The sequence below is a fragment of the Sphaeramia orbicularis genome, chromosome 20, assembly GCF_902148855.1.
Source record: "Sphaeramia orbicularis chromosome 20, fSphaOr1.1, whole genome shotgun sequence".
Classification (NCBI taxonomy): Eukaryota; Metazoa; Chordata; class Actinopteri; order Kurtiformes; family Apogonidae; genus Sphaeramia; species Sphaeramia orbicularis.
Genome location: NC_043976.1, coordinates 41,011,295 through 41,026,906, shown reverse-complemented (window position 1 = coordinate 41,026,906; position 15,612 = coordinate 41,011,295). Strand labels below are relative to the sequence as shown.

The 15,612-nt window shown below is 38.0% G+C and overlaps 2 protein-coding genes across 2 annotated transcripts in view; both read right to left on the bottom strand.

The window, feature by feature from the left end:
* The window catches only part of lrrc31 (leucine rich repeat containing 31), a 14,245-nt gene extending 11,488 nt beyond the window's left edge, over nucleotides 1–2,757 (bottom strand). Inside the window, exons 1-2 of the mRNA XM_030123406.1 lie at nucleotides 2,546–2,757; nucleotides 644–826 (exon numbers count right to left, since the gene is read on the bottom strand). Coding sequence (XP_029979266.1) covers nucleotides 644–826; nucleotides 2,546–2,558 — 196 coding nt within the window. The 5' untranslated portion in view covers nucleotides 2,559–2,757. The remainder of the gene's footprint in view (nucleotides 1–643; nucleotides 827–2,545) is intronic.
* A 1,403-nt stretch (nucleotides 2,758–4,160) lies between these two features.
* On the bottom strand, nucleotides 4,161–15,318 carry eif2s3 (eukaryotic translation initiation factor 2, subunit 3 gamma). Its single transcript, XM_030123412.1, has 12 exons — nucleotides 15,197–15,318; nucleotides 13,083–13,146; nucleotides 12,851–12,978; nucleotides 11,291–11,412; nucleotides 10,384–10,478; nucleotides 10,134–10,292; nucleotides 9,893–10,027; nucleotides 8,898–8,992; nucleotides 7,337–7,481; nucleotides 6,024–6,193; nucleotides 5,020–5,192; nucleotides 4,161–4,490 (listed from the first exon to the last, which is right to left on the bottom strand). The coding sequence occupies exons 1-12, from the start codon at nucleotides 15,263–15,265 to the stop codon at nucleotides 4,427–4,429; spliced, it is 1,419 nt and encodes a 472-aa protein (XP_029979272.1). The 5' UTR covers nucleotides 15,266–15,318; the 3' UTR covers nucleotides 4,161–4,426.
* Nucleotides 15,319–15,612: the final 294 nt, after the last annotated feature.

The following is a 15,612-nucleotide window of genomic DNA, read 5'->3' as shown; positions in this document are numbered from 1 at the left end:
AATTACATGTGAAACTTATGGATTTATATGTGAAATTGACAGAACTACATGTGAAACTTATGGAATTATATGTGAAATTGATAGAATTACATGTGAAAATGATAGAATTACATGTGAAATTGACAGAACTACATGTGAAATCTTTTGAATTATATGTGAAACTAATGGTACTGCATGTGAAATATCCAGAACTACACATGAAATTAAATTTGAAATCTATAGAAATACAAGTAAAACCTGTGGAATTACATGTGAAATTGATAGAATTACATGTGAAACCTTTAGAATTATATATGAAACTGATATTACATGTGAAACAGAATCACACATGAAATGCATGATATTAAATGTGAAACACAAATGCATGTGAAGCCCATGGACATAAAAGTGAACTGTGTGGTATTTGGAGTGAAACCTATTCAAATACATGTGAAACCCATGTTACACTAAGCACTGACATGTTTCCTTATGTCATGTGATCATGTTTCCTTATGTCATGTGATCATGTTTCCACACCCATCGCTCGAGGTGATCATTGTTTAATACTGATGTGTTCAGGACAATCGGAGAACCCAAACCCTGATGGTCCTGAAGGACTCATTGAGCATGAATACGTCCAGCAGACCTGGACCTGGACCCAGACCTGGGCTCTGTCCTTGGTCCTCGGCCTCCCCGTCCTCTGGGATCCCGGTCCGGTCCGAGGTCCGGGACAGGAAGCGTCCCAGCGGCCTCCAGTCCGACGCTGAACGTTTCCTGCGGATCTGGTTCATGATCAGGTCCAGAGGAGACCGCCTCAGACTGCCGCTGTCCCGCCCCCTCGGACTCTCTGGCCAATGAGAAAAGAGCACTTAAACACCTCATTTATTCAGGTGGAGGTTTATGAGGATTACAGTCAGAAATACTTTGTTAATGTTTTTTTTTTTGCAGTAGCGTCTTCCTTTTGTTCGTTTACCAACATCTCAGCATTCTTTCAACATATTTTGGAACATTTTCATCTTGTTGCGTTTTTCTTTTGCGATAATCATCAGTGAATCTTTATTGGTCTTTTCCATGTTTTCTTTTTTTTCATCCATTTTAGTTTAAATCTGTTCTGACATTATACAAATATTGAATAATTCTCTGTTCATTTCTGTCCAAATCCGGACTAAAGCATCTGTCCTCTGGTGAGGAAGTAAAAAACTAAGATTAAACACATGAAAATTATATAAAAGATTAAAACAAAATGAAAATGGCATTAAAAATATTCAAAGTAAAACTGCAAGACAAAAGATGATGAAAATGATGTAAAATGCGTAACAATTTAAAAATAATAAAAGATAAAAGCGACATAAAACATAAAACAAGATGAAACGTATACAAAAAATATTAAAATGACAAAAGATGGAAATTATAAAAAGATGTTCAAAATGAAAACAAAATAACTGATGTAAAAGATGTAAAAAAAAAAAAAAAAAAAAAAATCGTAAAGGATAAAACAGGATGAAAATTAAGTAAAAAAAAAGGATAATGACAGAAAAGATAAAACATGGGAAACAAATGAAAACGACATTAAAGACAAAACATGATGAAAATTAAGATAAAAAAATTTTAAGATAAAAAAAATAAAAAATACAAAACAAGAGGAAATTATGCACAAAGAAAAAAAAGAAAATGATTAAAGATAAAAACTAAAACAAAAACAATGTAACCGTAAAAATCTTTTTTAAAAATAATGTTTTGGGGAGTATTTAAAAATGGAAATATATGAAAATTATATAAAAGGATAAAAACTGCATAAGACAAAACTAAATAAAAATGAAAAACATGGATAATTGTGAAAATATAAAAGACAAACCAAGATGAAATGTATCTAAAAGCATGAAAATGATATGTGACAAAAACAAAACAACAGAAAGGGGAAAAAAGGACAAAAACTGTAGAAGAAAAAATGAAATGTACATAAAAAGATGAAAGAGACATAAAAGACACTAAGACAAAAAAAAAAAAAAAAAAAAATCTGTAAAATTTCATCTTTGTTCATCACTTGTCTTTTTTCTTTCTTTTTTTGGACACCATTTTCATCTTTTTTCATCTTTTACATCTTTTTTTTGAAACAATATTTATCCTGTTTTCTTTTTCATGTCATTGCAAGCGATGGAAAACAAAAACATGTCTCAACTTCAATTGCAGGATTTACTTTTTTCACATTTTATGTACAAAGCAAAAACAAAGTAAAGTGGACAGAAAATAGAGAAATATGACATAAAAATAAATGAAAATTATTTAACAGGCAACAGAAGATGAAAATCACATAAAAATATTAAAATGACATTAAAGAAGAAAAGAAAAACAAAATGAAAATGAGTTAGACGTTGAGATGTTTGAATTCTCTCCACATTCATTGGCTCATTAGTTTCATCGTTAAATAAACTGGAGTTGTTCTGGATCCGTTTTGATTCAGGATGTTGGAGTTTTCTGGGGGCGGAGTCACTTTACGTCCATTTTACGTCAATTTTCATTGAATAAATGAATATATTGTTGTATTTCATGGACAGAAGCGGCTCACCTGCAGACTCCATGTCGGACTCAGGATCCAGACCAGAAGAACCCCACAGGGTCCGGATTCAGGCGATGCGTTCAGGTCCGGTCCTGTAAAATGACCCAAACACTGACCAAAGCCTCGACACCTGAACGCACCTCTGCAGAAAAATAAGACTTGGATTCACCTTTAATTCCCTAAAAAAAAAAAATCAAAACCAACTAGAGAGGTGAAACTCTGAGAAGCGCTCGTGTCTGACACCTGGGTGACGTCACGTCCCGTGCTTGTCAGGTGGGTCATCCCGGAAAAGACGGCGCGTTCAGGAAACATCGGACTTTTCCATTTTACATCTTAAATTATTAATAAACCGTAACGTCTGGTTTTTGGGTTAAGATTTTAAATCCATCTTAGTTTTTCATGCTTTAAAAGAGTATTATCTTATTTTTATTTTCTTCTTACATGAAGTTTAGATCAAAATCTTTCAATAAGTTACATTTTAGATCCTTAAACTTATTTCTGCTGGAATTAGAGATCAAACTGTATTTCCTCCAGCATGTTGCTTTTCAGATTTTTTTAAAAATATATTTTTAATGGTTTACTGTTGTGGGATTTTCCCATAAAATATGCAAAAGGACATTTTAAAACTATCACGTTCTTACAACTCTTACATATCAAACATTACCATCTCATTTTGTCATGTCATTTTATTACATTTTTTTCTCAGTAGTTTTATTTTCTACATAAATCTTCCTTTTTGAAGTAGCTTGTAATATATGGAATTCCCAGTTTGATGTATTTTTCTACTGATGGACTTCTTTACGAATGTTTTTGGTAAAAATCCACAAGTTATGTAACCTTTTACTAACAAAGTTCTAGAAATATGGACTGCACTGAAGACATGACACTACTGATTTCATTAAATTTACCAGATATTTGGTCATTGTTTCGAAGATTATATGTTATTTGTAAATCTGTAAAATCTCAGCATATAATAAAAAAGGAAGTATACATCACCATTAACATGACTTTGTATAAATAATAACTTAAAAACAGCCTTAATTTGACAATATGACTAAGTTTTGCTTTTATCAACACTGCTGGAAACCCTTATTTGTCTTTTAAAACTGATTGCTAATACATCTTCAGAGAACTACAGGTTACATTACAGAAATTACCTTTTCTCTAATGTAACCTGTAAACATAATTTTTAAAATAAGTAGTTCCAGGCACAACAAACCCCGCCCCTCACACATATTGTAGCTTATTTTGGCATCAATCCATCTGATGTCATTTCTATGCATGTGCTGCTGTCAGCATATCAATTGCCTCTACATATGTGCCAAGTTTGAAGTAAACTGAAACCAAACTGATGTTTTTATAGACATTTGAAATATTACCCATTGTAAGTAAATGGGAGAATTTTTTTTAAAAAAATTCATAAAAAATGTGAACTTTGACTTACTTTCCCCAAAACCTAACCACATCTGTTCAGGGTCACTGGCAATCTATAAACCCAATTTGGTATGAATTCAACTAATAGTTCTGCTACTAGAGTGTTCACAAACAAACCAACCAAACCAAAAACAAAACCCCTCGCCTCTCCTTGGGGGTGCAGGGTAATAAACGACACACAGACGAATGTGTTTTGTCCAAATGTGTTTTATTGTTTGTGGACAGTACAGGGTCTCGTCTGTACTGGATAATCCCATGTTCTCTGCAGGATGTCAAACATGAAGCTCCTCCTCTCGTCGTCTGTCGGTAAAACTCCGCCCTCTGACCACAGAGGGAGGAGGCGTGTCTACACCTCAGTATGTCCCATTATGTTCCTTCTCTGGGTGGAAATAAAAACCAAAAACAACAAAAAGCCGAGGAAAGTGTGACGGCGGCGTTTATCCAGTTGACGCTGACTCAGTCGTCGTCCACAGTGGGTGTGATGGTCACGCCCCTCCTGATCTGACCCCAGCCAATCAGACTGCAAGAACAGAGACACCGGTTAACGGAGACGCCGAACGCCTGCACAGTCTTTACTCAGATTCAAGTACACAAATAAGTACTTTGGTTCTAGTAAACATACAGGCTCTGACATGTACTGGAAGGGTATGAATCCAGTATTTCTCCGTTTCCAGCTGCTGTTTCTAAAACGACTGAGCCTCATCATCCATGTGGGTTTTAGGGTTATGGTCAGTCAATGATGTGTTTAACTAAAAATGTCAAATTTTCATCAGCTTTATCTTTTGTGACATAATAACCATTGAATTTCCTCTAAGCTTTTATGACCATCTTCATGATCAGTGAAAATATCTGATTTTAAATTGACAAATGCTAAATGCAGATGATAATACTCTAATAAATGGAGATAAATCACTGATGAAAGGTTAAATGTAGATGCACATTCGCTTGGACGTCATGTCAAACCTACGTGTAGATCTTTAAGGGTCAACACGTACATTTAACAGGTACAGATGGATGTGGGTCGTGTGTTTGCATATTCGTTAACGTACCGCCAGTGTTTCTCCACACGTCGACTCAGGGCGATCTTCTCTCCCACTTCTGTGCACACGGGGTTGGTGAGGACGATTTTGGCCAAATCGGCTTTGACGGCGCTGACGCGGCCGCCGGTCGACAGCGAGCCGATGTTCACCATCAGCACCTCGTTCTTCGACAGCTTCTGGACCTGAAGGGAGCGGCAGACGGGACGGGGTCAGACCCAATCCAGACCAGGACCACAGTAAACAGGTGTCACTGGTACTTAGACCAATACTGAACCATACCAGCAGGACATCTGTACTTTGAATGAACATATTTACCTCCACCTCAAGTATCTGTTGACATAATATCATAGTAAAACTAGAGAGCGCAGACCTCTGCATCGGCGGAACAGCCCCCCCCGCGCAAATGTTGTGACATAACTAGTTATAAAATGTAACAAATTAAGAAGGAATTGAAACGGGTTCAAAATCAATCGAATTTTGCCCAAATGAATATAAAGACACTTTTGCAGCACCGGGAGGGTTCAAACTCAAACTTTATGAACTATTAGGGTCCAAATACACAAACAACTTAGACAAGCATTCGGAGAGCACAGACCTCTGCCAAGGCAGATCAGTGCCCCCCCCCCCTCTTCAATCACCACCAAAATTTAATCATTTGTTCCTTGTGCCAGTATTAACATTTCCTGAAATTTTCATCCAAATCCGTCCATAACTTTTGAGTTATCTTGCACACAGACAGACAAACCAACGCCGGCAAAAACATAACCTCCTTGGCGGAGGTAATAAACCAAAGACTAATAAAAGTGGATTTAGATAAATATGAGCCCTTTAAATAAAAAGTAAAAGTGACCCGGTGTTTTCCACATAAAGTACTGGGTCTTTCCTGAAAGCATTTTAAGACAAAAGTGCTCATGTTTCAGTCAAATTTCCTGCTTATTCCATTGCATCAAACCACCTTCTCCAACCCATTTTTGTTGGAATTTTGACTCCATTTCCCATGATGCACAGCTCACCTTAGCAGCCTTCTTGTCTCCCTCTGTGCGGACTCCCAGCAGCCTCCTCAGCAGGAAGTAGGAGATCTCGAGTTCTGTGAAGATCTCAGGCAGCGCTCCGACGGCTCCCAGCACCTGACCGACCATCCGATCGGCTCGACACAGCGTCGGGTCGATCTTGGTGCCGACACCTGCACACAAACACACCGTTTATGTTAACACAACAAACCATACAACAGCACATGTACGATCCCCTTTGCCTGTGACTGACAGCGAAGGATCGTTTCTCTAAAGTGGAATAAGTCATCCTAAGACAACTTCAGTCAGGCCCTTATCCTTCATCTGATCAGTTTGTGGATTGACAGACTTGGGTAGTTTTACTCACAAACTGTTAAATGTACGCCCATAAAATGATTTCAGGCTCTGACGACAAAACATTAGTTTCCGGTTTTACATGTTCTGAACTGAAGAAAAAAAAAAAAAAAAAGGGGAAAAAACACCAGCAAGCCTCGATGGCCCACAGTCTGAGACACACTGCATTAATCTGTGTATGTGTTAAACTTTATTACTGCTGCTTATTAACCCTTCAGCCCCTGGCGTGTCTGTAGTGAGCGTTCTGAATGTATGATTTATTTTCAAATCTAAAGACTAAACCATGTGCTCGATAGGAAACATTTCAAAACGTGCAGACAGAATACACCTTGTGCTTTCCATAGACATCTGGGCATGCTCAGTGCATCCCTACCCCCAGTGGAATAGGGGGTAAAACCCAGAGCACTGCTATAAAAAATAGAGTTTGGCCTAATTTTTTTTAAAAGACCTTTTTCCTCGTGGTTTTTTGTTTTTACTGTTTGCAGAGGTGTGGTGATTTTGCTTTTTTTTTTATTTATTTTTTTTTACTGTGTTGATACTGAGTTGTGACCGTGTAACTGTTCTTTGGAGTTCAACCAGATGCCAAAAAGCAGCTGAACTGATTTAGAAAAAAAAAAAAAAATAGCCCAAAAACAAAAACTAATGGGCCCAAATTCAAATCCTTGTTATGGTTCAGTGTGTTCCAGTTTATAGTTCATGTTCAACATCCTAAATCTCTTATTGATTCACATTCTGAGTGCCTTATTTAATAATAAAAAAAAAAAACCCCGTCAAACTTCCATTCACCTCTGTATTTTTCTGTTATTCCACCCAGTTTGGACCTAAAACACACACTGTTACAGCCTTAGATTCCAAACAGCTCATTTAATTGAAATAATGTCTCAGGGGTTAAAGGGTTAATATCTAATGCCTGTTCCTGTGTTCCTGTTTCGTCCACTCGGTGAGTACAGTGCGTGATTTACCGATGAGGCCTCCTGGAGCGGCGTACTGCAGGTCGTTGTGTTCGGCGAACAGAGACACGATCTTAGAGAAGATGGGTTTGCACATCAGCTTCCCCTCCTGGTCTTTGGAGACGATACCTGGTCGCACCTCGAGCTCCTGCCCCACCTGGAGGTCAGACAGAGACGTTTCAGCACAAGTCGATGCTTCGTAACGCTGAGCCTCATGCAGTAACAGTCTCTTAAATTGTTTCTTAGATTTTCAGTAAGGGAAAACATAAGAGGAATCAAATCCAGAACACCAGATCTGCTCCGACCCAGGCCTGATGAATGTTCAATAATCGTAAATGATATGGGCGTGGCCGATTAGCATATGTGACCACGCCCACTAAACATCAAAGAGGGGCGGGTGTTGTGCCGTGTACAAACAGCTGACTCTGGGTCAGCAATTTCAGAGGTGAATTTGAAAAACAAAACAAAAAGGCAGTAAGAAAAAAATTTGAACTTTATCAGCAGCAAAATCAAATCAAACAAAGGAAACGTTTCAGAGTCCGTTCTGATGTTACAGGAAAAAAATGAAAAAACTCCGTAATAGACCCGTATGTGATGTGAATGTGACGAGATCAGAAGTATGTGATTTCATATAAAAATAATCTGACAGGTGATCTCCATAGTTTTACAGGTAAAAGACCTACATAAGGTAGATGCAGTCAGTTCGATCATATTCTGTTACAAAGGAAACTCTATGATTCTGCTTCTTACAGTCAAAAATATATATTAATTTATGAGCGTAGGTTATAGACAAACAAACAGAACAACTATACATATAGTCACTGTTTTCATTGGGGTCTGAATGAAAACTGTTTGACTGAATATTATGACCAAAATTTTTAATTTCTGTTTCACTGCAAGACAGAGAAACATTTTTTTTCCCTTCCAAGAAAATTTGAAAGGACATATTGGAACCCCCCTACTTTAATTTATCTATGGGTTACCATGACAAAAACAAATCTGAAGAATAACACGTTAAAAACATAATGTGCCTGCACTTGAAAACCCTCAGCCTTCAGTTCACACCAGGGTTTCCTTATCATTGACCATCTACTGCTGCCCCCTGGGTTGACAACTACTGGTGCACGGACAGACGACGAACCAATGACAATACCGTATGGCGAGGGCAAAAAGTTAAAAATATTTATTTCCGCTAATTTCCATTTAATGTTCTTTTTATTATTTCTGATGCTAAACGTGTCCAGTCAGATGCTGCACTTCATTCAATTGATGAATCAGATATTTTTCAACCAAAAATTTAATAATTAATCACAGAAATTCCTCTAAAACATAAAATAATCTGAATCAAGACTGTATTATGTGTTTCTGTGTTGTTTTTCTCTTATATTGGTAAAAGGCACTGGACCAGTCATAAAGTTTTCTCTCACCAGAAGTAAGAGCAAAAATAAGAAAACATGGGTGAATTCAAAAATCTATGGGTACAAACAGAACATGAACAAAAATAAGAGAAACTTTGTATGTTTCTTGTATGAGGTCCAGTGTGATTTAAAGGTGGTTTCCAGTGGAGTCTCACCTTCAGAACCCCCTTCAGGATACTCCCTCCTGCTACGCCTCCTTTCAGGTCATCGACTTCACAGCCGGGTTTGTTCACGTCGAAGGATCTGATGACTGAAGAACAGAGCTGTGTCACATTCATCAGCTCCTCACATGTACATTTACACACCATAAAACTCCAGTCCAAAGTATTTTGTACCAAATCTGCCTGTGCAGATCTTACACATCTGCTGTTTTTGACATTTGTATGTAGAAGCAATTTCAGCCCAATATGATCTCAAAATAATAACAGTGAAAAAAGCAAAATTACATTATGAAAATGTTTACATCTACAAACTATCCTTTAAAAATGTGAATAACATGAACAACCTGAATTTTCTTAAGAAAAATAAGTACATGTACATTACAACTTACAGATCACAGTGGATTTACAAACACAAGACATTTATTAACAGGCAGAATATTGTTAAAACTGCACTTACTTACTTAAGGCATTTACTGGATATTCATATTTTTTGGCAGAAATAGTTTAGAAATGTTAACAGACATGTAATTTTACTCTTTTACAATAAAACAAAGAATTGGAGTTGTCATTATAGGTTATTATTCAAAGATTATTTCTAGTCAATTCTCTAGATGCACAGGATATACAGAGAATTAAGAAGCTGTTTCTATATCACCTTATTTAAAAAAAAAGGTAGACAGAAGAAGAATAAATAAGAGGTATAAAGAATAAACTATAATACAAAACAGAGTATGAATCAGTCATCAATTATGATAGTATTTGACTGGTCTGATCCACTTGAGATCATATTGGTCTGTATGTGGGACCTGAACTAAAATAATATTAACATCTTTGATTGTTAATATCTTCAGTGTAATTTTTTTATTTTATAAATTCATCCCATGGGCCACACTGGACCCTTTGGGGGGCTGATTTTGGCCCGTGGGCCGCATGTTTGACACCCCTGGTCTAGGGGATTCAAGTGCAGGTTGTGCACAAATAAAACTCACCGATGAGTCTGGGCTCGGACGTGAAGTCTCTGATGGGCACCGGGATCTTTTTGACGATGTACTCACAAACCACCTCGATGTTGTACTTGAGTTGAGCGGAGATGGGAATGATGGGAGCGCCCTCCGCCACCGTACCTGTGAAGACGCCAAGGGACACGAGGTTCAGGGGTGGAGATTCCGGTGTGAAGCAGTGGAGGAGCTACACACTAGAACACACAATGGGGCTGATGTTTCTACTGACCCTGTACGAAGGCCAGGATCTGCTCGTACTGTTCTTTGGCCTGGCTCTCCTTCACCAGGTCGATCTTGTTCTGCAGGATGAGGATGTGCTTCAGCTTCATGATCTCAATGGCCGCCAGATGCTCTGACGTCTGAGGCTGAGGACACGACTCATTTCCCGCTGGGGAGGGGGGCGGAGACGACAGCAAAGATCAGATGGAATGTAGGACGTCACTGGAGTTAATGACACGTCATTCAGAGCAAAGTCTTACCGATGAGCAGGAGGGCTGCGTCCATGACAGCGGCGCCGTTCAACATGGTGGCCATCAAAATGTCGTGACCGGGACAATCCACAAAGGACACGTGTCTAGACAAACACAGCGGGACAGGAATATATTGTTAGCCTCATAGCACGATTGCCTGCTATCATATTTTTTTCAGGTCATAACTAATGATGAAAATAAGACCAATGTCTTATTGGTATGGTATGGTATGTCAGCGTCATGTTCTATCAATAAATAATACCAGTTGAATGTGTGAGGTTGTCAGGTTCTGTTCTATGTTCCAGTCCTGTGGTCTGGATGCAAAAGATCAATCTCCAAATAGAAGTGGGTGGTACTTTCACTGGAGGAGAACTCAACTAATTCAATCAAAGTCCATATATGACTTCTATCAGTGATCAATAGAAACTATTGATATCTGTAACCAATTATATGTTATAAACCATCAAAATATGGACCATTAGAAGTTAAGGCACATTTTTAACATTACAAAAATTCATCAGAAATTCAAAAATCTAAATTTCTCAAAACTGTGAACAAACTTTGTAGACACTGTCCCAAGGAAGCAACATAAAAATCTGAAATGAATCTGACCAGTAGTTTTGTTAGGGAAGATGTTTGAAGAAAATGCTAATGAAGATGATGAAGGACACATGACCTTCACAATAACTCATGGCCGATCGACTGCTGAGATAAAAAAATGCTTAATCGGTGTTAAACCTGCTACATACAGCGCAAGAACAGAGAAATTTGTTTGTATTCTTGAGGTAGCAAAAACAAGAACAAAGTTCGTTCTGGCTGAGACATGTCATACATCAAAAAACTCAAATGCCAAACTTGTGAGTCGTCTTTCAGAAACACCTCTGGGGTCACCTGAGGAGTGAACGTCTGAGCTCACCTGACCAGTTTGAAGTTGCCCTTAGTGCCGGGGATGTCTGTGGGGAACTCGTCCGGGGTGCTGCTTCCACATGACCTGTAGCACTCTGGTCTGGGACAGCTGGGGTCGTCCAGCTTATAGATCTACCGCAAAACCACAGCACACACGAAAAGGTTAAAGGTCAACGTGCTTTATTATCCCTGTAGGGAAAACTCAGTCTGTGCATTTTACCCAGAGGGAGGAGGAGCAGGAGGATGAAAATGAGGCAGAATGTTTAATTTCACAGAAATCCCCCATATCAACACTAGGAACAACTACATTGTAAATATGCAAATATGTACATATGATGATATAAGATTCTCTTTCACATTTCCTGTCTTTCTGTACTTTGTTTTTGGCTGCTGTAAACACTGCGGTTTCCTCAACGGTGAGATCAATAATATCCTAACTTACGGCTTTACCAGTGGGTTTGAGCAGCTTCTATTGAACAAAGGTGTTTATTCCAGTATGCAATGTTTGTTGTTTCACTGCTAATTATCATTATTAACTTATATTATTACTTATATCATTGTTATAACTACTATTACCATGATTACTTTAGTACTTTTATTATTGTCATCATCGTCAATATTATTTCTGTTATTATTACCATCTAATACTATCATTATTATTTTTATTTTTATTATGTATTATTACTAGTACTTCTAATGTGAAATTGCCTGTTTTTGTCACTTGTAAAAATACATGTAAAAATGTACAGATATACTCTGGAGGACTTGCTCTATGGTCGATCAGAGGGACAATAGTAAAAATAAGTAGGGCTGTCCCAGTCCAATCTACAGATCAGTATCAGCTGCCGATCTGGCATTTTTTCGAAGATTGGAATAGATTTAGTCACAAGAGCGGGCTGATCCAGGCCCGGTTTGGGGGGGCAGGGCGGCAAACATCCTGTCCCCACCTCAAATTAAAGTTCCCGGAGCTAGGGAAAAGCTGCACAACAGTGGGAGGCTTAGAGGAACTTGTAAAGCATCTATAAGTTTCACCTTCACTCTGTACTTGTACTCATCATAAGGTCTGGTTGTGATGCGCGAGTCGGGTTTTTTTCAACCTGCGGTGCTTTTGTGGAATGATTGGACCCACCCCAACCAAAACCGCGAGGAAGCTGCTTCACATCATTAACGCATGGCACTGAACGCACCCCCATATAATACCTAGACGGACCTGTCCACAGACACACTACGGCAGTGGAAAATATAAGGTTCTAATTTGTCCCACAGTATGAATTTAGAAAGTGCAAAAATTATATTAAAGTTATTAAGAGTCAAAGGGGTCATAGTTGTTTTAGTTCAGGTTCCACATTCAGCCCAATTGTGATCTCAAGGAAAATAATACCTTAATAACCTATAAATAATGACTCCAAATTCAAATCAAAATTTCATTGTAAAAAGTCCATATTGGATTGGTATTGGCAAAACTAATCCTAACAAAATTTGGATCAGAAGCAAAAAATCCAGGTCGGGACATCACTTAAAATAAGGGATTATTATGCCAAGGTGAAGCAGAAACCTCAGCTGTTCTTACCTTTGCGTTGGCATATCCTAACTTGATGGTAATGTTCCTCTCCAGCTCGTTTTTGAACCTGACAGTGTGAACTCCAGAAATGGCCTTGACCACCGTGGACTTCCCGTGGGCCACATGACCGATGGTTCCTAGAAGGTCAAAGTGAATCAGAGGACAGACGGACGTTTTATGAGCTGTGGCTGAGCTTTACCGCGGCTCTGACAGAGACGCTAAATATGAGCCAGTTTCATACCAATGTTGATGGTGGCCTGTCTGCTGATGATCTCCGGGGACAGAGGGGTGAGGGTGGACACGTCCTGGGAACAGAAACAAAGACATCAGACCGAAAAACACAAAAGACCAGCAGCTGGACCTGTTGTTTTATAATCCTGGTGATGAAGAGGAACAAAGGGGAGAGCACCACAGCCAACAATGACCAGAATCCTGACAGAAGAGACTGAAATGGACTTGGGTCAGACAACATCTCATCACTTTAAGGACGATGTAAACGATTTCTATCCACAACCTTAAAGTGTAACAAACAAGAAAATACCCACAACTTAATAAATAGAAAGCAAGAGAAAACAAAAAGCCCACGATTTCAAAAACACATAAAAGAACAAAAAACAAAAGTATAAAGAGATGACCCCAAAGACACTAAAAAAAAAAAAAAAAGACACAATTGATCAAACTGATAAAAAAAAAAAATCTCCCTTTACAACCACAAACTGATGCAAAATGACTGTAACATCAACAAGTACCAACAGGAGAGGGAGAGAGACTAAATGATGTAAAAACACTAATGTAAGAAAACAAACAGGAAATGACACCAAACACAAACAAAAAGTAAACGCAAAGTAACAATGAAAAGACAACTGAACAAAAGTTCAATGTGAAAGGATTAAAAACACACTATATGAAGCTAGTTTGACAACAAGAACAAAAAGAAATGCCAAAAAATTAAAATGGAAAAACCAGCCGGTCAATCATACGAGTTAAAGCAGATTTGTGAAAACAGAATTCATTAGGGGGACAAAAAGGTATTTGCCATTTACAGGTACAAACAAAGTAACTGGAACTGTCATTAATGAGTCTTTCTGAGGTAAACAGGGTCAGAACAGGACCACCTCTGTCTCATTTTGACCCGCAAAAAACGTTGTTTTGTTCAATTTAGTTTAATAAAACTTTCTTACAATCATTTCATAAAGCACTGAAATTATCCTAAAAATCTCTAGCAAAAAGTCGAGTGAGTCTGAGCAAAAACAAAGACAAAAGCAAAGTCTGAAAGGTTAAACAACAGTTCTACTCCTAAAATTTAGTGTCTCATCTGTTAAATGCAACTACAAAATGTTTGGAAAAACTCAATTACTTTCCATTTACTGAGGTTTTGACATTTATTTTAGTTCAGGTTAATTTTGAGGCTGCACAAGAAGCTTTAATGAATAAATGGCACATTTCAGTTGGTTTTTATTTGGTCTTTCATGCATTATGAAGACAGTCTTGATTTCACTGGAAGCACAAGCTCATCATCATTTAATGGTTTAAGTTGCTGTTGAATTAACCCACAACTATTGAGGTAACTGATAATCAAGAAGGATTCTGATTCCTGGTTAATGTTGATATTGGATTCTTTTTGGACAGAATGAGACATCTGAGGACATGATGGTCCATGTCAAACACTTTTAGACCTTTTTTTTTTTTTTTTTTTACATTTTTAACCCAGACAATTACTCCAGACAATAAAAATAATCATCTGTTTCTATCCCCTGCACAAACCCCTGCTTATTAGAGGCTTTTTATTCTCATTCTTGTTAATTAAGTCATATAATTAAGTTATATAATTTATCATTTACCATGTCCCAACACGTCCATCCTACTTTTGTCATGTATTTCAGCAGTGAATTTAAAGGTTTAAAAGGTTACCATAACAGAATACCATCATACGTTTAATTATTGCTAGGATTTAGTCCAAACTTCAGGGGAAATTCATAGAAAACACTAATAGTTTAAACTAAAAACCTTTATAGCTAATACGGAATCTGGCTGCGTCCGGATCAAAGCAGATGTTTCTCTGAAACTGAAAACCATTATGACGACTGTTAGAGAGCCTGTGACAGAATATAACCATCTTAAAACACACATCTGATGTACTTTCCAGTCATAAGACTCTGCTGTATTCCCAGTCTGGAGCTCCATACTGGACACACAGCGGGGCCCGTCGTCATGTGCCGGGTGGCGGCGGCGCAGCACTGGCGAACGTTAGCGCTGTAAAAGTCCCCTTATATTCCATCCTTTAGTGACCAGAACGAACGAAAATCCACATACAATAAAGCACAACTCTGTAAAAGGAGTGCAAGGAACACTTACCAGAGAAGTGAGGTCTTGTTTGGACAGATGAGGCTGACCAAGCGTTGTACCAGACTCGTCGCCCGCCATCTTGACTGAAAAGGAAATGAATGAGGCACCCGCGGCGAATGCCCGATTATTTACACCAAAAATATTATTTCTCCTCAATCAAATGTTGCTCAATATTGTCAACACTTGTAAAAAAAAAACCATTTATTTACAACACAAAATATAGCGTGGATTAATTTTTAATTATAGATTGAACGGACGATGTGATTAGAAACTCGTGCCATTCACTTCCGGTATAGAAAAGGGGTCCTTCACTAACGGCTGATGCAATTTACTTTGATGGTAAAATAAAATCAAAACAGCGAATAAATGGGGCAGCTTTTAAGACTCTATGCTATAAATTAACACGCATTAAACAAATGAAACGT

What these genes read in the sequence shown, in the direction of transcription:
- eif2s3 (XM_030123412.1), bottom strand. Translation starts at nt 15,265, where the DNA reads ATGGCGGGCGACGAGTCTGGTACAACGCTTGGTCAGCCTCATCTGTCC. An exon ending in CGCAGCCCTCCTGCTCATCG is followed by an intron (nt 10,293 to 10,383) that starts GTAAGACTTTGC and finishes CCCCCTCCCCAG; the next exon opens with CGGGAAATGAGTCGTGTCCT. An exon ending in CGCTCCAGGAGGCCTCATCG is followed by an intron (nt 6,194 to 7,336) that starts GTAAATCACGCA and finishes GTTTGTGTGCAG; the next exon opens with GTGTCGGCACCAAGATCGAC.